At 39.2% G+C, this 25,751-nt stretch overlaps 1 protein-coding gene across 7 annotated transcripts in view; it reads left to right on the top strand.

The window, feature by feature from the left end:
- The window catches only part of CNTN4 (contactin 4), a 547,079-nt gene that overhangs the window by 392,428 nt on the left and 128,900 nt on the right, over nucleotides 1–25,751 (top strand). For all 7 annotated transcript variants that reach the window (XM_082637407.1, XM_082637404.1, XM_082637405.1 and 4 more), the window contains 3 exons: nucleotides 3,817–3,953; nucleotides 6,215–6,344; nucleotides 20,844–20,994. In XM_082637407.1, the coding sequence (XP_082493533.1) occupies nucleotides 3,817–3,953; nucleotides 6,215–6,344; nucleotides 20,844–20,994 (418 nt within the window). The remainder of the gene's footprint in view (nucleotides 1–3,816; nucleotides 3,954–6,214; nucleotides 6,345–20,843; nucleotides 20,995–25,751) is intronic.

Below are 25,751 nucleotides of genomic sequence, written 5' to 3'. Positions count from 1 at the left end.
AATAAATTAGAAGACTCTCTACAGTAAGGTTGGAAAAGGAATAGTTCAAGTGCCAATACTGGGAATGTTGGATTCAAGGTACAGATATTGACAGTATCTCAATGATTCTGTCAACAGTATAAGAATTCCAGCTGGAGATAAAGATTTGGGAAGCAACTATATATATGGTAAACTGAAGCCAAGTAATTATCCTCAGGTTCATAGAGCTCACTAACAGTATAATTCTTAAGTAATGTTAGCCAGACCTCTGCATTCCTTGGACATGATTCATCTTCTCCAAGACTGTATAAGCAACCAGAAATAATTTTGAATGCCCACAGGTCATCATTCTAATAACAATTTAAATTGTTTTTCCCCATTATATCCTTTCTTTAAAATTTTTAACTTTCTAAGGTCTAAGGCTCATGATGGCATTTCTTTCTACCAGAAATTTCTGGGTTTGGACAGTCAGAGAGCCAGATATGTCTGAGAATTGTTTAACCACTAAGTTCAAATTATATCTGTCTGCAATATAAATTGTTATTGGATAAGATGCTTGCATGATTCCAGTGGCTGGAATATACATTGACTTAGGTCATTTCTGGCAGTTATTGAACTAAAGATTGAAATGAAGAGCTTGTTCATTTATCCAAGAGACTAACAGTGTCACAGGGTCAAATAAAACACAACCATTTAACTGTATATTTGAATTTGTATCTTGAGAACAAGACTTAAGATGTTTTAGAGGAGAGATTCTTCTATTCAAACCTTGAAAGAACATGAATGGCCAAAACAGATGGTCCTGTTTTAATATGTGAATATGATTAATTCTGTTTAGTATTTGGGATCTATATATATAATGCCCCAAAAGACATTTAGACATAACCTTCTTTCTGAAATAATAGGGCTGAATCAACCTGTTCAAGCCTTCCTTGGAGCTATTTTTCAGACATGGAGTTATAAAATGTAGTCGAACCTAGATATTAAGTGATAAATACAATGGACCCAAATACATTATCAAAAACAAGTTACAGGAAACAATATTTTCTATTATGCACTAAAATGAACCATTTGTCATCCAAGGACTTTGAACTGGGTGACCCTAAGACCTATGTAGAGATATGAATAATTTCCATCAGGCACAGGACTATTCTATTACAAAAAACTCACCCACTTAGAGATGATTCATCCAATCTAAGTGAGTGGCAGGAGGAACCTTCACTGTGTGGGCTTTTGCCCTGTAGATCTGCAGTTATGTTAAAAAAAAAACATTATCTCATTCTTTGCCATTTATATAATATGATATTCCAATCCTGACCCCCTGGGCCCATGTCCAGATACTGACTTCAAGAGGAACATGTTTATATCATTTCAGATTTGGCATATATGAATTTATTTTACTTCAGGAGGAATAGGTTTTTAACCATTCAAATTTGGTTTCCACGAATTAATTTTACTTAAAAAAAAGGATAGTACCTGACGATGTCTCCCAAAGGCTGAATTTGCTGTCGATTTCACCTTGACCAGCACAAATCACTACCACGGAGCATTCCTGTCGAGCACCTTAACCTCCATAACCCTGTTGCAAGAGACAGAATGAGCCCTCAGAAGTGTTTAATTAGTTAGAACTTTGCAAGGTCTTTTCAAAATCCTCTCAAGGCCCTCCCTTCCCTTCCCCATCTCCTTTTTGAGATTGCAAGGTAGTGCTTCCAGCTTTCTGTATTTTTGAAAGAAAGCAATGAATAAGCCCAAGAGTTACAGGAAATCTATGACATTGAAATCTCTGTCTCTGCACATCGTTTTGATGTTTCCTTTTTGAACTTCAACTTGACATTGCTTCATAAGTTACATTTGCCCTTCCATTTTTTTTCTTCCTCACTCTCTTTGAAAAGTTTGGCTTAGTTGTTAATATTCCACACAGATTTCTGTAGCTTTTCTTTTTTGCTTTGTTTTCATAAACTCTGTGGGGGGTAAATATTCAGCAGGTTGAATGTGAAATCAGGCAGACAACTGCCATTAGCCTTATCAGGAGTACACATCAGATTTTCCAGGCAGAGAACTAAAAAGGTGTCTACCTTTTGAGCTCCTTTGCATTAGCAGCAGGAAGATAAAGAAAAATGGTCGGCTTGCAGCTCTTTCAAGGATAAAGGTTATAACCCTTTGTTCAAGTTAATACTTGTTGATGTTATAACTTTTTTGAAAGTTGACCCTTTCAGCCTCTCCGCATATGCAGCAATGCATCATCCCCATCAGTAGAGGATTTGTCAAATTGTGTTTTGCTCTTTGAAAAACATGAAATTGCTTATAGATGGATAAAAGGAGAAAGCAGCATTTATTCAGGGACCTAGAGACCTCTGCTGGTTAAGTGACTTGTTAGTGTTTTTCCAGTTTCATTTATTGCTGGGAAGATAAGATAGCTTGGCCTCAATACTAGTCATTTCCTTTTGAATTAAATTATGGATGATCAGTAGCCTCACTGAATAAAGATACTGAGGTCAAGTCAGCAAAGAGATGAGTTAAGAATATTGAGTAGCATCTTCTAATTAAATACTGATACCAGTTTTGACTGTTAAGTTTACATTGGTAGGCATTATCCTGTGGAAGTGCCTTGTTAGAAGATAACATTCCAGAATGACAACTGTGCTTCTCTCCTGCATGAACTTTGTGCTGAGGGTCTTCTGCCTAAATATGTTTGCCATTATAGTTACCAATGGCACGAATTGTGCTTTAGGGAAGGCTTGATATTGATGAAGACTTTTTAGGGAACATAGGTTAACATTGTCTTTATCTCCCTTAAGAACAAGGAAAGAAAATATGACCTTAATTGAAGCATGAAAAATTAGGCATAATTTTGGTGGGGAGGGTGGAAGAGGGCATTGGGCAGTGTGGGAATTAAGTGCTGTCTTGAATTCCTGTGTTAGATTGTGGGCAGGACTTGATTTCCTGAGAAGGTTTTGGCAAAAACCAGGACTCATCAGAGATTTGGAATTCCAGGGCCATACGCTTGTGGATAACATTCTATCGATATGAAAGAAGTCAATAATAGAAAATGATGATAGCCTCGAAGGAGAAAGGAGTCACAAAAAGTATCCATATGATGTGTGTGAGAGACACCCAGAAATATAGTGCCTTAACTAAGAAGTTTATTTCTCTCACATGTATCTCTCCAAAATTAGGCAGGTGGGTCTGGTGCTGCTTTCCTCCACAGGGCCATTCAAGGTCTGAGGCTGGCAGGTCAGCATTTTCATCCTACATAGCTTCATCTCTGAGCCCAAAGCTACTTCTGTTGTTACTTTTTCCAGTCAGTGGGGAAGGGCAGTGAGAGTCCAGGACACGTATCTTTAAGTCAGTCACCTGGAAGTTGCTCTCATCACTTTCACACACACCACATATCATTGGTATGAACTTAGGCCCATGGTTACCACCAGCTGCAAAGGAATCTTGGAAATGCAGCGTGTAGCTAGAAAAAACATGAGCCCAGCTAAAAGTAGTAGGCTGGTGGTGGGAGATTTCTCGTATTAAAAGGAAAAAAGGAAGAATAGATATTTGGGGGGAAGGTCAGTTAATTGTACCATGTGACTCATGGTAGTGTTATTCATTCTGCCTTTAGTAATGAAAGAACCAGCCACGTGGGCTGCAAAAATACGACATTCAGAGTTGGACATAGGGTGGGGTGTTTTCTAAAAGCACCCCCTGAACTTCTACCCAGCTTTATAATTTGCATAACCTCTGGAAAAGGAATTTTATTATAAGCCTATTTTTGTCCCTTGATTGCATATGATAAACATGGATTGAACATACACTGAATGTATGTCTTTGCTTTGTGAACTGCTGTAGCTCAACCTAACTGGATTCAAAAAATAAATGACATTCATGTGGCCATTGAAGAAAATGTCTTCTGGGAATGTAAAGCCAATGGAAGGCCCAAACCTACCTACAGGTGGCTGAAAAATGGTGAACCACTGTTAACTTGGGTAAGCAAATGGATGATAATTGTGTCTTAATATTTACTGTAATGTTGAATTTGGTGTTGTTGCTATGGAAACAGAAAAATGACCAATTGTCTCCAAAATTATATGAAGCCCAGTGCCATAAAGAGTGGAAAAAGTGAAAGCGAATGCAGTTGATAAATACAAACTGTACATAAATCTGATACTCCAGCCTTGTTCAACCTTGTTAAGCATCTATTGTTGATCTTTGGTCTTCAGAGATTAACATCTCTGGCTTTACAATTGGAAAATTATGCTGAAGGTCTGGAACATGTAATTGTGCTAAGACACAAATTTGCATGTATGCTAGACAAGAATGAGTGAGTAACACCTTTCAGCATCCAAATTCTCCCCTTCAATGTGGTTTTATTATCGTCTTCCGTCTGAGGAGACTAGTGGACAACATGGTCCAGTATGTTCACCAGGAAAATGCCCACTCTGCCTCAGACGTTTAACAATGCCATATGCAAGCTCGAGACTAACATCTCTAATGCAACAGAAATAGAAGAAAAACTAAAAGTGATGAGTGAGGCTGGAGGCACCAGCCTATAGGCCCTGAAGCAGGCAGTAGTAGCTGAGAGCTCAGGTATAAAAAAATCCTCTCTGGAGTCAAGGGTACAATATCCTTGTAGCTAAGGCTTAAGTGCAAATGCAAACAAACTGCTGCCTGGCTTAATAGGACTCTGTGACATAAGAGAGGTAGAAGGTACCAGGTTATGCCCCCTACTGGCCGTGGATGGGAATTGCAGTAGTCCAAGCATCCTCCCAGATCAGGACCTGAGAGAAGCCATGAGTAGTTCTGCTTCTGGACCAGCGGCCCAGGGGGTGAGGTGGAGGCAACCACAAAACTGCTAAATAGAGGGGAAAAGACAGACAAAAGTAACTCCTTTTCAAAATAAGCCTGCACACCAATATTCCAAACCATATGCAAAAAAAATTTTTTTAGAAAGATAACCAACCTGTAGAACAGTCTAAAACAGAAATCGGAATAAGTCTGTTAAGGATGCTCAAAGAGATAACTGAAGGAATGATGCCCATAAAAATAAGTGAAGGTGGGACCTTAGAATGAGGAACAATTGTGTCTAGTTTAATTTTCCTACTGAAGTCCAATGTTCGCTGAAATTCGACATTTTCCTCAGGCCCCAAGTTGAGAGCCAGTTTTTTGTGCTCAGGTTTCCTCCCCCGTCAGCCCCCAGAGAAGAGCAGCTGCTCTGAGCGCTGGCCAGGATGTCAGTGTGGTGTGTGCAGCCGCAGAAACGGGCTGGTGTGATGAGCCTAGTCCACACCCTGCCACCCACACCTCTGCCTGTCACTGCTGGACTCTTTTTGGTCCCATGATTCTCTCAATTCTAAAAGCCAAACTCTAATCGCTAGAGTGTAAGTACCCAGGTAACTGGCATTTTCTTCCCTTTATTTAATGTGAGAGAGAGAACATGGATGCTTAGATTTGATCAAAGCCTAATATGGTATCCACCCAACTAAATCACAACCCCGGGGCAAACAGAAAACCAGTATGTCTTTATATATTTTACTTTCTTAAATGGCAGGTCTTCTGGAGAAGAGGAGATCCTTTTGGGTACTTATAAAAATTGACCCCTCAAGTTACATAGCCTCAGGCTCATGAATGAGGATGGTCTATTGTACCGTACACTAACTTTGCTTTCTTCAGATTGGCTACCAGCAGATGGTCCTAAGCTTAGATCATGCCCCCGATAGCAATTGAGTAAGGGAACATTAAATTATTAATACCTACTCTTTTTCTTAGTAAATTTTGGCTGACATTAAATATTTGTCTCTGCTTCATCCAAGAAGATTACAATCCTATTAACTTTCAAAGTGTTGCCTGATTATAATCAGAGTGTTTTAACTACTCTAAAAGGTAAACTTACTTGTATTTCCCACTCCTCACAGTTAGCACAAAGCCTTGGAGTAAAAAAAGCATTTTAAATTTCAAGTTCATCTATTTAGAGGGGATATTAATCTGAATGGTTTCACTGTTAAATCAATGAGAGCTCAAGAGAGTCCTACAATTTAAATTCCATTTACCAAGTGATGTACGGGTTGTTCCATTTAGCATCTGACCTGCCACAAATTTAGTTGACAGATAAATAGATCATGGTATGTAAATTGCTTATGTGATAGCTATTTTCTTCCCATTAAGCCCCTTTGATATAACATGCAGCAAAATTGCCTTAAGGTCTCAGTTGTAGAAGGTCATTGTTTTGTGTTCCTCTTTTCTTTCACAGGATAGAATTCATATCGAGCAAGGAACACTCAACATAACAATAGTGAACCTCTCAGATGCTGGCATGTATCAATGTGTGGCAGAAAATAAACATGGAGTTATCTTTTCCAGCGCAGAGCTTAGTGTTATAGGTGAGTCTTTATACTGGAAAGAAAAAAAGTAAAAACTCTTAAAATCACTAAACTACCATGTCCTCTGCCAAACATAAACGTTCAATCCAAGAAAAAGGGGTGAAGAAATCTTTAGGCCGAAGATATCGCTCGAGAAACAAGGAATGCATTCTGTAAGCAATAAGAAGAGACCACTTTCTAAATCAGCTTCTCCTGATGCTTACAATGGGTGGCGTAGTTCCCTTGGTGCTCATTTTTATTCCTCTATCAACCCCTCTTCTAAATTGACTGAAGTTTATGAAATGCTTTGGCGTCTGTTGCTATCACTCTGATTGGGCTTGGAGAGAGGAAGAGCGGACTTGGTGTGGAAAGGTGTATTTGAACAGCCAGCAAAGTGCATCTTGTTCTTTCACCTCTGAATTTTCCAGGCTATGCACTGGTGGTCTGCCCCTCCAGCTCCATTTTTCACCATGTGCCCTTTCCTTCTGCTCTTCAGCAATGCTGAGCTTTCTGTGCTGCATGTTCACCACCCTCCCTTCCTCCACAGGCCACTGGTCCACACTGTTTCCTCTGCCTAGAGTGCTTTTCTGTCCCCTCTTCATATATCATGCTACCGTTGCATTTTACATTTGCTTATGTGATTTTTCTGTCTTTTTCTCTAACTGCCCTTTAACTTCCCCATGATGTCATGGACCATATTTGGTTTAACTCATCATTTAATCCTCAGGACTTAATACAATGTTGAAGCACAAAGTATGTGCTCAATAAATAATGAATGAATGTAAGGATGAACGACTGTACTAAGTGATGAAGGAGTTGAGAGACTGTTAAAAAAATGAATTAATGAGTTAAGTAAATCATTGAAAACACAATTAAGTGATTTAACAAACCTATGGGCATTAAAAAAAAAAAAAACAAGGAAACAAGAACTCCAGGCCATCAACTTGCATTTGTCTTGTAGAAAAATCTTGACTCTGACTTCAGAATTTATCTTAAATATCTAAGCAGCAGTTCTTCTTAGAACATAATTGAAAGATTATAAATAAGAGAAAGGCAGCACACAAAGGGAGCTGATTCCATAAGCCCTGATAATTTTCCCATATTCAGAGACCTGACTTGCCCTTCTGTAAAGCACTTCTCGGTGCCTGGACTGTAGATCTGACATGCATAAGTAGTTGCTGCCAAATTGAATGTCCTTCCACCCTCTGCAAGGTAAAAACGGATGGAAAAGCTTCCATAATTGTTGTTCTCACCAAATTCTTTACTTGAACCAACATCCCATCAAAGACAAGAATTTGTGAGAGTTCACGAGGCTGCAGTCTTTCTCAAAGAGGCCTAGGAGAATTCTCTTCTCCTGGAGTCATCATCAGCTTGGCTTGGCCTGCTGTAAGGATGACCTAAACACACATATCTCCCACCCTATAAATATTGAGAACAATAATTCCAGCTTCCTCCAGGACAAGTACAATGATCCCACCATGGCCAAATGGGCTCTGATTATTGGTAGTTAGAGCCGATTCTTGTGGAGCGCAGTTCACGAAGGTAGATTGCTTCGGATGTTCTGCAGAAAGAAGTGTGCTCTCTATTAAACACTATGTCAGCTGGTTAGAAGAACAGCTAAAACTGAGGGTGTGTGGCCTAAGAAATGAATCACATAGTCCTGAAACCTTCTAAGTGAGTGCTGGCCAATTGCTAAGTCTGGGGATGCCGTGATAATTTTAAAAGATTTTGTAGGTCCCTTAGTTAAAATGAAAAAATTTGACAGTAACAGATGACTGGAAATCATGCGACATAGTCATGGGATAAAAATAGAGGATGACTAAAGTCCCAAAAGCAGAGCCAAAAGTGAGAAAGGCCGTTAAATGATTTTTATCAAGAGCACGTACCCACAGCTGAACATAACAGTATGTAGAGATGTGTATGTGTGTATACATCCATCTCTATATATCCATATCTATATCTATCTCTATATACGTATGTTATGATTTACATTTATATATCCCAAGATCCTCACCAGATCCTTTCCCTTCCCCCTACCCAGGGTTCAAGGCCTGTGAGGTGGTAATCACTGCTTCAACTCTTACATTCAGGGGTTTATTTCAAATCATTTCCAGTTGGAACTAATTCCAAATGAATTCTTGATCTGAGTCTTCTTAAGTCCCTTGAGATCAGCAAGCAAGATCAGTAAAGATAAGATAAAAATGCCTGAGAGGTTATTTAACCCCCGATTTCAACCTTGTTGAGTATGAGAACGGTAAGGCATGTCAGTGACTGATACAGGCCAAGCAAGTGGTGAAAATAGTAAGTCTTCCAGAAATTCAGAAAAGACTTTAGCTAATGGACTGGGCTAGTCAGATGAGCTTTGAAAAATAATTTTTGTACAGGCAAAAAAAAGAAAAAAGAAAAGGACCAGGAACATTGCAGAATAGAGTGAAATGGCCTGAACAAAGGTTCAAAGTTATAAAACATATGGATAGTTTCTTGCCCATAGAGAATCCTGAATGTTTTTCAGAATTTTTGATTCAAATACATAAAGCGTACAGGCAAACTTTAAACTTGAAAGAGAAAGATGGAAAAATTATTTAACGGCCAATTTTAGAGGATCTTAAACAGCAAGTTAGAAGCTCCCTCTTTAATATCACATTTTTCCTGTCCCCCCCCAAAAAAATCACACTAGTATATTCCAGGTGACTTGAAGGGCAGTTAAGTATTGAATGGGTGAATCGTAGAGTCCATCTGAAGTGAAGGAGGGAGAAGACATTTGACTATTTAAAAATAGACATAAATTAATATTGGTTAACTTGGGTAAGCTCTAATACGATTGTGTTTCACAAGTCACTTTGTTTCTTGTCAAATGGTAATAGTTAGACTCTTATGGATCAAATAACTGAGTAGTTATTACCTGTAGTAGAATCTTAGAGAGGTTGAAATGAACAAAGAAACAAAATGAAAACAAGATACTTCAGTATGAGGAAGAAAAAATGGAGGTTGGTTCCAGCTATCGATCAAATTTAAGCATCCTCCAGTGCTAGAGAGGAGACTCCTTTTCATGCTGGGTAATAGCCCTAAAGTCATGAATAAGAGATGGTTAGGAAGCGTATATTTAATAGGCTTTTCCCTTGGTCTTGTTTTATGTGTCTGTCTGGGTATTTAATGTATAGGTAACGTATCTATAATTAATGGATTAAAACTGCTAAATAATTAACCTAGGTGCTGGGTGATTTACTCACCGGGTGGGTGAATGCCATAGAGAGACTTTTACCTTGAGGTCAGTATATTAGAGTAGGCCTGGTTATGAGTACATCAAATAGAAGTGTCCTTGTTTATGACTGACCTATTGCAATTGATAGTTGATTATTCCTCAAGGCAACTGTTCCCAGACTTTTTCTCCTGTGTTAGCCTAAGTCATGGATGAGATTCACTCGTGTGACATATGCTCGTGGGCATCCCTGGGGTGCAATTGATAGTTGATTATTCCTCAAGGCAACTGTTCCCAGACTTTTTCTCCTGTGTTAGCCTAGGTCATGGATGAGATTCACTCGTGTGATATATGCTCATGGGCATCCCTGGGGTGCTACACAGAAAAAATTCCCTGGGTCATACCATCATCACATCTCTCTCTCCACTCATGAAGGCATGTTGGAGTTAGAGTGAATAGACTCTTATAATCTTGAGGAAATTTGAGTCTTTTATAAAAAATATAATTTAAAAAACCAAACTAGGTATTTTATTGATTGAAAAGTAACTTTTCTAATGAAATATTTCTATTCATGTTTAATGTTTGCGTCCACTTAGGTAGATGATCATATTGGTTCTAGGGAATGCTGACTGAATTGCTTAACTTGACATTTTCTATGCTGCTCCGACAGAATACTAATGTCACTCTATATATATCGTGTGGTAAAGATAGAGGATGCCTAAGCCCTCAAAAGCAGAGGCAGGGATTCAGGTACCTATGAGTCACTGGAGGAGTGTCCTCTGGGAAAAACCTGGAAGAGAAAGCAAGCTAGGGAGGCGATGGAGGGCAGCTGAGCAGGGACATGGTCTCAGATGAAGTCTCGCCTATATTGCATCCTGGAAGGGGATGTCTAGAGTATAAACTGCATCTCAGAGCTATTCCCACCTGAGGCAAGGAGGCTGGCCTTTAAAAAAAATCTCTGTATCAGTTATTCATTGGACTGCCCTTTAGGTGGTGGTAGCGATGGCAGGGCAGATGGAGCAAAACCTCCCAGTCAATTTCCCAGAGAAGGGGTCAGCTGGAGGTGTTAGACAACCAATGCTCGCAGCAGCTGGGGCCAGAAAAAAGAATCTGAGTGAGGGAACCAACAATTCTGTACAGAAGACAAGTGATTTGCTAGAGCAAGATGCTTGGGTACTGGGTCCAGTTTACCTGGATCATAACCAGCAGTGTCACTAGAGTGTCTTTGATTTTGAAATGGGATGAACTATCCCAAAGAGCAAGTGTGTGTCTTCACATTCAAGTGGTCTTGAATGTGACCTGACTTTGCCAAGACTGTGTAAGGGATAGAAGTAGCTTCACCCTGAGGAGTTTCCGTCTGATGGTTCAGGACCGTGGGGATTCTCCTGGCCCGTGTGGTGGAGAACATCAGACCCTGGCAGGACATTCCAATGCCATTAAGGAACTGATAGTCCAATTAAAGTGAGGTGCAGGCTTGAGCAATTATCTGGTTCATTTGGCATTTGTCCAAATGATTGGCTCACAAATTAGAAAAACATTAAGTCTCAACTGAAAGTTATTTCACAGGGACTTCCACAAGTGCTCATCTGCATCTGGTTTCTCAACTGCCTCGTTGAGCCAGATTACAAAATAATCAAATGTGCTGAGTGTGATCAGCATCCAATGAGAGGACGGACGCCTTTCTTACCCAAATGTCATCTAGGCAGGAGCTTTGCATAACTCGTCATGAAAAGGGGAAGCTATGCCCTCGGATCTCAAATGCAAATTTGGTATCTTTTAACAAATTGCTAAGCCTACATTTATCAGTAAAATGAGGGTGCTACTCCTCATTGCCAAAACTAAAAGTGATCACATATGAAAACTTCTTGCAAATCTAAAAGTGTAGCAATATAGTAAGATGTGTTTTGTTTGTTTGTTTGTTGCTGTTTTTAACTAGTATCCATACCAAAAGCTTATAATGTAGACAGCTGCACAATCACCAGAAAACCCCATTTCAGTGGTTCTCAAATTGTGCTGCATATGACAGTCATCTGGGGAGTTCTTTAAGAGCCCAATACTCTACCATCCTCCCTACCAACTAATTCAATCCCTGGGCCTGGGACCCCGGGACCCTTTATTCCTTAAAGCCGCCCAGGTGTGGTTCCAATGGACAGCACAGTTTGGGAACTACTGCTGTAATTGATTAGATCAGAGGGTAATTAAGTTTTCCCATGGTATTGATTCTCAAACTTTACCATGCATCAGAATCACTTGGAGGACTTGTTAAAACACAGATTGTTGAGCGCTACCTCCAGAGTTTCTGACACAGTACTTCTGGGGTGGTGCCTGAGGATGTTTATTTCTAACAAGTTCTCAGGTGATGCCGATGCTGCCAGTCCAACACTGCACTTGGAAAACCACGATCCTAAAATAGGAAATCTAGCCTGAACAGAGGGTTTTTTGTTGTTGTTGTTGTTTGTTTAAGTTGAATATGGTCTACCTGGCAAACCTTCTGATTTGGATCAGGACTCTGAAACTGAAGTCCTTCTGCAGAAGAGAAATATCAAGCATCAGAGATTCCAACCATGTCTTAAAGGACCCATTTTACCAAGATGGTGAGTTAGAATTAGGCCCACAGAGTGACTTTGGCTGCCATGTGAGGATTATACTTAGATGTTCTTGGCGTCTCCCTTCAGTGGCTTAAAGCCAACTGAAGGGAGACTTTGAAATCTGAAGGATAAATATTATGACAATTCCTTATGTCATTTCCCCCAAAGAAATGCCTTCCGTGAGTTAGAGTTTAAAATATAACTCAGGAATGCAGCCCAAGGCATCACTGAGTCTTAATCCCATGTACTGTTGGCCCACTGTATCTGCAAATTCATTTTTGTTGGATTCAACCAACTGTAGATTTCGGAAGCTATGTATACTGAGGGCCTGATGTACTATGCTTCCACCGAAGTCTGAGTTTTCTGTAAAAGTGCTATGAAGGCATTATCCATTCCAAAGTCCTTAGTCCTTTACATAAAGGGATTTCCAATAAATTGTTAAGGTGTAGAATCAGGAGGAAAGTTTGTCTTCTAAAAAATTATATAGTTTGGTTTGGTTTGGTTTTTTGTCTTTGTTTTTTATTAGTTAGAAAGAAATATATTCTTTTTCCCTCTGCCCATCACATTGACTTGTCTGTTTTGGCTTCATAGTAGCTCACTTTACAGTACTAAGTCTAGTAAGATAGTTTCCTACCTTTCCTATGTTTGACCTCAGCCATATTTTAGATGTATTTATTACTTTATGTCTTTTATCATTATCTGCTGCAAGTCTCTGTGAATTACTGAATAAATAAATAAATGAAATATTTTTTCTCTCCACTACTTTCTGGCAACAAATTGATTCTCTTTTAGTAGCCTGACCCAGGGAGTGTTAGAATTGGTGTTCACAAAGATTTAGCAGTGAGTTTCAAACCTTGATGCATTTTTAAACTACTTGAGGGTCTTGTTAAATTCAGATTCTGATTTCAGATCTGGGGTGGGGCCTGAGAGTCTGCATTTTTAACAAGCTCCCAGGTGATCACCAATGCTTCTGTTCTGAGGATCACTGTTTTAGTGGCAAAAATAGTAAAATTTAAATTCTCAGGCCCCCTTTCATGGTGGGTAGAGTTGAGGAGGACCTCCAAGTGATTCTTTTTTTTTTTTTTTTTTTTGCGGTACGCGGGGCTCTCACTGTTGTGGCCTCTCCCGTTGCGGAGCACAGGCTCTGGACACACAGGCTCAGCGGCCATGGCTCACAGGCCTAGCCGCTCTGCAGCATGTGGGATCTTCCCGGACCGGGGCACGAACCCGTGTCCCCTGCATCATCAGGCGGACTCTCAACCACTGCGCCACCAGGGAAGCCCCAGGTGATTCTTATGATCAGTTAAATTTAGGTGCCCCATCTAAGATCTGCTCTATAGAACCCTTTGTTATCCAGTCTTAAGCCATCCCAGCAGAGTAGCTAACTTGTAAAAGCAAGTAGGAGTTGGAGGGAGGAATAATGATTTGTTGGTATAACCACTCTACTTCCAATTAATCTGTGCTTCCATGATTAAACCTAGTATTGACAAAAGCTCTATTAATCATGTGAGACAATTTCTTCTAGAAACAGAGCGTTTGTACCAACAACATTCCAGCTTTTTTTTTCCCAACATTAACAGACATTGGCTCTTCTAGGCTCCTGAAGAAATTCATTTGTACTTAGTATGAGGCATGTTGCTTTTAATAAAGCCTTTTGAATGTGGTTGAAAATAAGCATAGTGCAAAGGCAAAAAAAAAAAAGCAACCAAAAAACAAAGCAAAAAACTCCTTCAGTTAAGTGCCTTATTGAAGGAACATGATAAGCAAGAGATCAGTCACTGCTGGGCTATTTAAACATCGCTTGTCCACATTGCAGTATGTTTCTCTTGAGCCTGCATGTCTAGGTCAGGGCACGTGTAGCTGAAGCCCTTAAAACTGCTGTGTTATTGTTACTCATGAAGTGTCAGGATACATATTCTTTTTTTTTTTTTTTTTTTTTTTTTGCGGTACGTGGACCTCTCACTGTTGTGGCCTCTCCCGTTGCGGAGCACAGGCTCCGGACGCGCAGGCTCAGCGGCCATGGCTCACGGGCCCAGCCTCTCTAGGCATGTGGGATCTTCCCGGACCGGGGCATGAACCCGTTTCCCCTGCATTGGTAAGCGGACTCTCAACCACTGCGCCACCAGGGAAGCCCCAGGATACAGATTCTTTAAACGGAGTGAACCAGTCAAAGGAATTGGAAGGGAACTGAAGTTCCCGTCTTCTCACCACTGGATTGTCAGGGAGTACCCGGGAGGAAAGGGGAGACAGTCGTGTGTTGCCTCAGAGAAAGACCCAAATCTGGGGAAAGCTGAACTCCCAGGGCCCACTTGCCCTGTGCCCTTCTCCTAAGTATGTGCTTTAGGGAAGCAGGGAAAGGATATTATATGCTGGAGCTAGTTCATATCGGCAGGAGCTGAGTTGATGTATCCTTCTCAGTCCAGCGTTCAGTGACTTCTTGTTGGTAGCCTGAGCTCAGCCCTAATGGGAGTATTTAGACCACAGAAATTGGCAAGCACCGGAAACCAAGTTCTTTGGTGTTTTGTTTTGCTTGGAGAGCCAGTTGTTAAACATCTACCATCACACCAGTTCACGTGGTGTGAGAATACAGCCAGCACTCTGCATCCGCCAGTTATGGGGAGCTGGCTGTATTCCTTGCACTATGCTATTCAAATGAGGGACTATAGTATCTGCGGATTTGGGTACCTTCAGGGTCCTGGAGCCAGTCTCCCTGTGGATAGCAGATGCCAAGGGACAACCGTATCAACAGCCCAGATTGTTTCTTGGGTAATTCTGCTTCATTTGACTGACGTCCAGAGAGGACAGAGTGTCCTATACACAAGCCAGGAAGTTCAAGAAACCATTTACAGCCCCACTTGGATAAAAGACAGGGCTGTGATATCCAGCCAAAGCATCATGAGAAGGGAATTTCCTGTTTGGAACTTAATTCCTGAGTTTTCTCCTACAACACACATTAATTCAGCACATACTGATCGAACATCTACTTCGTACCAAGGACTGTGCTAAGTCCAAGATCCATAATTCATAGTTTCTGCCTTCAAGGAACTGATGAGCTAGTAATTGCTAATAACAAGTACTACCATTTCTTAACCACTGGAATTCCAGAACTCTCACAGTCTAATTACCCTCTTCTGTTAAGTCAACAAATAGAGGCTTCCCTGCTGGCGCAGTGGTTAAGAATCCGCCTACCAATGCAGGGGACACAGGTTCGTGGCCTTGTCTGGGAGGATCCCACATGCTGCGGAGCAACTAAGCCCGCGCGCCACAACTACTGAGCCCGCACGCCTAGAGCCCGTGCTCCGCAACAAGAGAAGCCACTGCAATGAGAAGCCTGCATACCACAATGAAGAGTAGTGCCCCTGCTCACCACAACTGGAGGAAAAAGCCCACGCGCAGCAACAGACCCAACACAGCCAAAAAAAATTTTTTTAAATAAATAAAATTCAACAAAGATTTCGATCTCATGACAAAGTTACTCGTAATCAAATGTGGCATTGTACTGCCATACACTACTTGTTTAACCAAGGACACAAATATGTGTGAGTGTTTAGGACATTGTGCCAAGTATAATGGAATGTCACTAATTTGGACTGATATAGCAAGGTCAAGTGCTTCCAGATATTTAAAAATGCATACTGTCTTATGATCGTCATACAGATAGGGTAACTCAAGGGAGGTTAATAGGGGTTTAGCAGCTAAAGCTTTTAAAACATGTAAGAATGATTTTCAATCAACATGTTAATTATTGTATAAGAAATGACGTTCTAAAATGGCTTTAAAATCTTTTTCTTTGAATAAGAAAGATTCCACCTATGTCTACACAATTAATTTTTGGCGTTCAAACCTTTATAAAAAGAAAAAAGGGCTAATCTGCATGCTACTTGTGGACAGAGAAAGTGTTGAAAGATCCTGAAATGGTTCCTGTGCTTAAAAGCATTTGTCAGTTATCATAGTGCCTGAAATGCCAACAGTAAAGATGAATTTCTCATACATACCAGGATGGGTAAGATATAAGATATGACTGACTACTCAGCAATAGTAAGAACTCACCTAGCAACCTGGGTGGATCTCAAGAGCATTATGCTGACAGAAAAAAAGAAATCCCATAAGATCATATAATGTATGATTTTATATATATATATATATATATATATATTCTCAAAACTATAGAGTTTCAGAACAGAATGGTGGGTTCTAGGCATAGGGAGAGGACAGACAGGAGGGGGTTGGATGTGCCTCTAAAAGGGTAGCATGAGAGAGAGCTTTGTGGTGATGGAAGCATTCTGTATCTTTATTTCAGTGGAAGGTACAAACATCGAAGTATTTCATAAAATAACATAGAACTCTACACCCTGTACCCATGATCAATTTCCTTGTTTTGATGTTGTACTATGCTCACATAAGCTGTAACCACTGAGAGAACCTGAGTAAAGGATACACAGGACCTCTCTGTACTATCTTTGCAACTTCCTATGAATCTATAATTATTTCAAAATAAAAAGTTTTTTTTCTGTTTTCAAACAAAACTTAAAATGCTCTAAAAATGGTGGTGGTGATAGTAGAAATAGTAGCGGGGAAGAGTTGGTATAAAGGACTTACTCTGGGACAATATTGAGCTAAGTACTATATGTACAATACATGTTTTTTTTTTTTAATCTGCAAAGCAACCTTGTGACTGTAAATATTATTTGTTTGGTTTTATAATAACTTCCCCGAAAGAGCAGGAGCCCATCAACAAGAGCTACCATGGTAGGAGGAGCCCTGGGGAAACGGGACGTTCAGTGAATTAGACCAAAACCAGCAGGGCAGAGTATTAGAGACTTAGAAGGGACACATAATGTTGATGTTAGAACAGAAAACTCTTACTTCAGCATTTCTTGACAGTCTCCTTGTGAATATCATCCCAAATCAGAGAGGCTGATTTTGCATCAGCCATTCTGAAATGATGGACCTAGAAAGAAGAATATTTCCAGTATAGCCAGCTTTCTAGTTACCTACCCAGCAACCAGGAGAAGTTTGGGGTTTTAGTATCTGATACCAGCACTATCTCTTCAGTGGTGGAAATACTTGAATGAATATATGTACTCTGGGTTTATTTTTATGGAATGATGAGGTAATAAAGATAATAAATAAAAGTTAAAATAATATGAAATTCTGAACTTCTAAAAGAGCCATCCTTAATGGTCTCCATCAACTGGCAGTGTTCCCAGTGTTGTGTCTACAGACTATGATAGAACAGGCACACAGAATTAATCCTTTCCCCTTCAATAATAGAGTAACACATCACACCCATCTATCTCCCAGATGGGACTGCCACTGCACATCCCATTAAGGAGTTATCATTCTTACTATCTCTCTTGAGAAATGATCCTAAGGCACAACTTCAGTTTTCAAGGGTTCTGTTGGCCACTTAAAATACCCTTGACATGTGACCAAGAACCATTTAATTAAGTAAAAACAAACAGTTGAGAATTGCATAGAAGACTTCTCTCAGCCGGATGATGCTTCTCCTAGGTAATGTAATGTTAATGAATTAAAGATCATTGATAAATAATAAAAAGTTGATTTCCCACAGGGAAGTGGTCCTGTAGTATGGATTATTCCAATACTGGGTGAGCAGTGCCCCCTAGTCGCCCATGTAAGAAATATTGTCCTTGAAGTGTATTAGATTTAGCAAAAGAGGATCTCCCAGGATTGGTGCTACTCTCAGGCTCAAGTGGGTAATTTGACAATTGGTTTTATCTTTTCTGAACTACTAGGAACCCACTGAAATCTCACCTTCAAAGTGCACTCACTTTTTCCAGTGCCACCAAAGGTTGGATTCTAACAGTGCCCTGTTGGGACCTTACCAATAACTTTTAAAACCTGATTCTCTGTGAATGTCAAATTAACAGGGTCCTTTTACTTTGCCTTCAAGCCTCTCCTCTCCTGATTACTAACCTTCCTGGTTAGTAATCAGAATAAATATAAGGTACAGACATGAAAGAGCGTCATCCCACAAGCTTTAGGGTATCTCAAGTGTGAAAGATGATCACAAAATGGCAGAGTATTAAGACATCCATTAATGGATCAAGTATTCAAAAACAGATGAAGGTCTAACAATTTTGCCCTAGGAAGCATTGCAGCTTATGGTGGCAACTGATAGATTTGCAGAGTTTGATAACACTAGAAATAAATTAAGCAAACGAAGTAGACAAAGAGAAAAGATTTAAATTTATAATTCCATTTTTATTAGTGAAAGACATTCAAAGGCAGTCTTTCTCTAGGATATCCAAAAGATAATATGCACATACATAGTACAGTACAAATTCTTTTGACATTGGAATGTGTGTTTTCTGCCTTCTGCGTGGCTGATATCGTGCTATTTCAAAGCATAAATGCAATACATAGTTTTTTGACAAATACACCCATGTGTTGTGCATGGTTTGATTTATGTAACTCATTTAAATGCAACTGCAGAATTCCTGTTGAACAGATGAAAAATGTCTGCCTAAAGTGATAAAAATGTGTGTAGAAAGATATAGTTTTAAGAAGGGATTTTTATATGTTACAGATTTGTAACTATTTCACACAATACCCTTTTTTAAAATGTTCTAGAAACTTGATTTTTTTTTTTTTACATTAATGTGTCAGTTCAGGTGTTTCCATAAGGTGGGAGTGAGTCTATTCTGCTACAAGAACCTTTCTGTGGGACTTCCCTGGTGGTCCAGTAGTTAAGACTCCGTGCTTCCACTGCAGGGGGGCACAGATTCCATCCCTGGTCGGGGAACTAAGATCCCGCATGCCATGCGGTGAGGCCAAAAAGAAAAAAAAACAGTAACTTCTCTGTGTTGAAATTAGCATGTGTGGGAGTGGCAAATGAGGTCAGTATAGCAGATGCTGGCTTTGTCCATGTATGTCACTAGTTCCAGCAACCGAGCACAAGGCCCACTAACTCAGGTCAACACAGCTAGCCAAGGCAAAAAGCACATTGACCGTGACTCCCATTCAGCCCACATTTTCCTCTTGACTGAGTTTGGTCACGTACTCTAACATAGCGATGTTCAGAGTGTGGTTCTCTTCTGCACTTTGTACTTGTTTTATACTTTACCAATCTCAACTCTTCTCTCTTCCAGCTTCCTTGTTTCATCAAGCTGTCTTCATTCACACACACACTAAAGTCCTGTATTTTTTGTAGTATTTATCTATTAGGAATTTAATCTGTCTTTTTAGTCATGCTAACATATTTACTAGAATGTTTATTGTTTTTGTTAGCATTCCTGTTACATAAATATCGAGTACGTCTGTCCTGACCTTATCTTTTTGAGAACCCTATAATTTTTATTATGTGATTTTGCAGATCATACAAGGAATGCATTTATCTAATTACAGCAAAAACATTTGTACTTGCACTCTACTTATTAATTTCATTTATCATTATGGAATTACTCTTTGAACTATAGATTCCCCTCATGAATCCAAGGAGCACAGATTGAAGTATCAATTGCCTGCTAGATTCATTTATTTACTTTAACCTTCACATAGTAAAACCAGCCCCATGTGTACATTGCATCACCCCATTAAAAAGTAACCTTTCCATCTTTCTTTCTTTCTAGACACTGAAAGTATTTCCATGACAAAAGCACTTAATAAAGGTTTACCTTGCTTCTGCTGAAGCCTGCTTTTATTTTTTTTAATCACCAGCTTATGGCTTGAGTACGTTTAAAAAAACTGACCCCCGTCCTCCCCACCTACATAATACACACTCACTACCTGTCCTCTTTTAAGTAATTTGTGGTTAGCATTTAAATTTCACATTCAGCATGGTATGAAATCTTAAATTCCATCGGGTCAAATGGCAGTGAGTTAGGGATTTTAAATACGATAAAATTAAGATTCCAGGAGATGAATCTGTGCTCACAGCATATCCTAAAACGTGTTAATTCAATAAATGCAGAAGAAAATAGAGATTTTTCAGAAAGGCCCCTTCTATATTTCTGTAAGGACACAGATGTATATCTTTTGTTTTAGGAAAGAAAGAATTATTTAATATTATATCCCCATAACTACATATTTGATGTCAACATGAGTGAATTTTTAGAATACTGGAAGTGAGGATGGAGTAGAGTTTTGTAAGAGCAAGTCACAGTTTATCCAGCAAGAACCAAGCATTGCACTGGGCAGTAGTAGTGGAAATCTGAACCAAGTCGTTGATTTTAAGGAGAAGCTTTACACATGGTGATGCTATAGACATTTCAGCACATCTTCTGATGGAGACATGCACAGAGTGCTATGGAAAAGAGCAGAGGTGGTAACTATCAATGAAGGAAAGCTTTAGTCTACACAATCAGAAAAATACCTTATGGGTTTTTGTTTTGTCTCTCCCTTTTGCTTCCCTGAAATTTTTAAATTTATCTTCATTTGAACATGGAATCATTTTTTTTAAAGAATCACTCAATAAGGTGATAGAAGGTTCTGTATTTTGATCTTCATGTTGGAGTATACCAAATGCATCAAGCTGTATGCACTTGCAGCTGGTATATTTTACCATATACAAATTACAGCTCAACTTTTCATAATCTATCAAAACTTCCAGTGCTACTCCCTTTACTTCAGAAAAAAAAGTAGCATCCTCCCTTTGATGCCCAAGACAGCAATAAGTCCATTACAGAAAGAAAAAAGCTATAAAGAATGATCTAGTGGGTTTTTTCTTCCATAATAATTCATTATTCTATTTTCTATATTCTCTTCCAGCTGTGGGCCCAGATTTTTCAAGAGCCCTCTTAAAAAGAGTAACTCTTGTCAAAGTGGGAGGTGAAGTTGTCATTGAGTGTAAGCCGAAAGCCTCTCCGAAACCTGCCTACACCTGGAAGAAAGGAAGAGACATATTAAGAGAAAATGAAAGGTATTATCTTGAAATATTTTTAATATTTGATTAACCTGCAATAATTTATAAGTCTGTTATTAATAGTCCTAGAGGGAAGAATTTAATCTCTGCTGTTCGTGAACTAACTGTTAATCAAAGAACTGAAGCTTTGGAAAAGGGTGGTAAATTAGTTGGTCTTTATAATCCTTCTTGATATTAAGATTCTAGAAAGCCCTTCCTGCACAGAGAGGTCACATGATCCCTCCTGAAGGCTGTTGGAGCTGCCCAAAGATGAGCAACTAGAAATAATCTTTCTTTATTTTAGCCTAAGATTTATTTTTGTAGGTTTGCCCACTTTTCTCCATCCTACTCCTTTTTGTATAAACAAGTAAATCCAGTTCTTCTTTGTGATGACAACCCCTCAGATATTTGGCAGTGGCTAGTATGTCTCTTGTTAGTCTCTCCTTTTTTGGAGCTAAATGTCTCTAATTCCAAAACTCATTCTCAAATAGGATGGTTTTGATCATTTTAATCATGGCTTTGTGAAACAGAGTTCCAAAAAGAAACTTTTTTTGAAAAGTTTTTTTTTTTCTTTCTGATATCTAAACTCGTCACCTGTGTTTCCTATTATAAGGGAATTACGTTTAGAAGGCATGTTGTTTATACAGTGTAATTACAGGGGTTGTTGGGGTTTTAGGTCACATTGTGACAGATGGCAGGTATCTCTTAAGACCTTTTCTTGGCCGTCACCTCCATAAAATATATTCCCCACCCCTTTCCGTAATCTACTCAATCTGTTGGAAAATGATAATTGCACATGAGTCCATGTCCCACATCAGATCACATTTACCAGCTCTATACATAACGATTTTCATGGATGCTAAAGGTCAAGTACTCAAAGATGCAATTGGGGAAGGCTGTAAAAATGTGTATGTATCAACTTTATACCTGTACACCTTTGGATTTGCATATGCAAAGTAGATCATTGCACTGATGATGTTGTCCTTATTAATGATTTTTGCAAACAAACCTGATATGGTTTATAGATGGTGTATTCACATATATTAAATTTGTAATATACATCTCTCTCTGATTTCTATCATATCAAGAAAGCAGTATAGTTTACAAATTATTGGCATGGCATTTAAATCTGGAGCCAAAGTTGGAACTTGAGAGCACAGTTTCTTATTTTATGTACCACATGTATTGCTTAGATTAAGGCTGCATTTTTAAAGTTTTAATATAACCATGATATAAAGAAAAAAAAATTTTTTTTCATAATATGGATACGAGACAGACATGTCAAAAACCGTGAATGGGGCTTCCCTTGTGGTGCAGTGGTTGAGAGTCCGCCTGCCAATGCAGGGGACACGGGTTCGTGCCCCGGTCCAGGAAGATCCCGCATGCCGCAGAGCGGCTGGGCCAGTGAGCCATGGCTGCTGAGCCTGCGCGTCCGGAGCCTGTGCTCCACAACGGGAGAGGCCACAACAGTGAGAGGCCCACATTCTGGAAAAAAAAAAAAAAAAAACGTGAATGAATGAAGCTCTAGCAACATGGTAGATCAAAATCCAGGAGAGGCAAATAAGCTTTGCCACTGTCACAAGCAGCCTGCAGTGTCTTAAAACAACAAAAGGAAATTTCTCATCCACACTGCACGCACACCAGGGGTCTGCTGGGGGCTTTGCTGCCCTCTAAAGTATAGACTGGTAGAATAGCACTCTCTGGAACATTCGAATTGCAGAAGAAAGAGGGTGGCTAAACATGCATGGGCTCTTAAAGCTTCTGCCCAGAAGTGAAACACTTCTTTTTCACTCATGTTTCAGTGACCAAACCAAGTCGCATGGCTCTGCCCAAATTCAACCCAGCAGGGAAATCCAGTCTTACTATGTGCCTAGAAGAAAAGGGACAGCCTAACATTTTGAACAGTATTAATGATTGTTTACCACTGCTATAACTTAATCATTGCTATAAGTTGATTAAATTAACTTTGGGAAAATGATATATCACTATCAAGAATTATTTTTAATAAGTGAATTTAATTGACTGTTTCTACCATTTAGCTTACCACAAAGCTTATCTCTCTCCAATTTTTGTTTTTTTTTCTGACTTGATTAATGGGGTTCAAATATTACTTCAATATTTATGTGGCACTAAAGGTATCTTTAAAGCGAGGGAACTCCCCATCATTGCTCAAGTCTTGGTATTTATCACCTCCACCTCCAGTGTCACCAGGCATGACCCAAACTATCAGTATTAGCACTTTTTCTCTCCATGGGTGCTGTGTTCTCACAGTTTTATTTCTCCCTGCTACCTCGCTCACAATGTATTAAACAGATAGGTTGATTTCCCTAATGTAAATGAATCCAAAAGCTGGCCAGGTGTAATTGAAAGGGGAATGGTGGGGACTTCAGTATGTGCCCCATCCAAGGGAGACATCTGCCACTCAATTCTAGCATATTTTTGCCACCAAATGGAGATGCAGGTCCGTTGCCTCCCCACCATCTCATTTTTCAAGGGAAACTAGAAATAAGGAATTTAATTTGAACTATCTTAATTTTTAATCATCAGCACCTTTTTAAAATTTTAATGTTAGTACAATATGGTCCACACATCCATGGACCAACTTTACTCCATGGGCTGCTGGTTTTTTTTTTTTTTTTTTTTTTTTTTTTTTTTTTTTTTTTTTTGCGGTATGCGGGCCTCTCACTGCCGTGGCCTCCCCCGTTGCGGAGCACAGGCTCCGGACGCGCAGGCCCAGCGGCCATGGCTCACGGGCCCAGCCGCTCCGCGGCATATGGGATCCTCCCAGACCGGGGCACGAACCCGTATCCCCTGCATCGGCAGGCGGACTCTCAACCACTGCGCCACCAGGGAGGCCCTGGGCTGCTGGTTTTTAAGTTACGAGAAAGACATAATCTCAGCTGAACATCCTGTAATTTCTGAAAAGTGTAAAAAATAAGAAAGATATTACCATTATTTTCTCATTGGCAGAGAGGAAATTCCACCATTTTCCTCTTTTTTTGTGATAAAGGAGAAGCATAATTAAGTGGATAAGTGAACAAAAGCAATCATATGTAGAATTCAGAAATGAAAAATTTTAGAGTTCCTATTTTAGGAAAGGATTGACATTGTTAGAACAACACAAAAGGAAAAATTCTTTGACTGTGTCCAGTGTTGAGTAATACTTTCTAATATACTGACTTGTTAGCCCTAATTCTTTTTTGAGATGTGGGATCCTAAGAATCAAAAGGCAGTAACATTTGAATAAAAGATGTTTTAAAATTTTATTGAAGTATTGTTGATTACAATGTTGTGTTAATTTCTGCTGTACAGCAGAGCGGCTCAGTTATACGTATATATATTCTTTTTCATATTGTTTTCCATTATGGTTTATCACAGGATATTGAATATAGTTCCCTGTGCTGTACAGTAGGACCTTGTTGTTTATCTATCCTGTATATAATAGATTGCATCTGCTAATCCCAAACTCCCAATCCATCCTTCCCCCACTCTCCCCTCCCCCTTGGCAACCACAAGTCTGTTCTCTATGTCTGTGAGTCTGTTTTTGTTTCATAGATATGTTGATTTGTATCGTATTTTTAGATTTCACATATAAGTGATATCATATGGTATTTGTCTTTCTCTTTCTGACTTACTTCACTTAGTATAATAATCTCTAGGTCCATCCTTGTTGCTGCAAATGGCATTATTTCATTCTTTTTTTATGGCTGATTAGTATTCCATTGTATATATGTACCACGTCTTCTTTATCCGTTCATCTGTCAATGGACATTTAGGTTGTTTCCATGTCTTGGCTATTTATTGTGAATAGTGCTGCTATGAACATAGGGGGTTCATGTATCTTTTCGAATTATAGTTTTGTCTGGGTATATGCCCAGGAGTGGGGTTGCTGGATCATATGGCAACTCTATTTTTGGTTTTTTGAGGAACTTCCATAATGTTTTTCATAGTGGCTGCACCAATTTACATTCCCAACAATGCAAGAGGGTTCCCTTTTCTCCACACTCTCTCCAACATTTGTTACTTGTAGACTTCTTAATGATGGCCTTTAACATTTGAATAAAAGATTATTCATCTCAATTACAAAATATCGATATAAACCAAGTTTCAGTGGAGCAAAATTTGTGATCAAGCACCACTTTTTATTAATGTTCTCCCTAGAGCTTATGTTTTGACTTTGCCAAATGCTACTTAAGTGATTTTTAATTTCAAATTTAACTAATCAACTGCCTACAAATGAGTTTACAATAAAAGTATAAGAAGCAACATTTTTAAATGTTTACATTTTGATCTTATATGGTGGTATTATAATTATCTCAGTGGGTATGGATTCAAAAATACTGATTTAATGTTAACATGTGAGCAATTTTTAAAATATGTTTGTATATCCTTACTTTGGTTTTTCAAGGCTTTAGAAATTTAAATCATATTTACACTGGCCTTATCTATATTAAACCAATCATCTAAATGAAAGACTGAATCTTCAATTTTTATAGCTTTGCTATTGTGTAGGCAGAATAGCCATAAACATAAATCATTTCTTGTTTTCTTGTATATTTATCCAGCAATCGGAGTGTAGGCAATAGCAGACATTTAAAACAGGGAAGACTTGTCACAAAGGTGCAAGTACTTTACTTCTCAGGAGAGGCCTCTAGTTGCCACCAAAGCAGTGGCATCATTTGGACTAATTGAACAATTAAGCCAACTAACTGAATAAAGTTGATAATTTTGTTTACTTTCAGTTTCTAGACAGAAGGCATTTGAGACAGATGAGG

Source organism: Mesoplodon mirus, assembly GCF_964341445.2.
Source record: "Mesoplodon mirus genome assembly, chromosome: 12".
Lineage (NCBI taxonomy): Eukaryota > Metazoa > Chordata > Mammalia > Artiodactyla > Ziphiidae > Mesoplodon > Mesoplodon mirus.
This window is presented reverse-complemented; position numbering and strand designations above follow the sequence as displayed.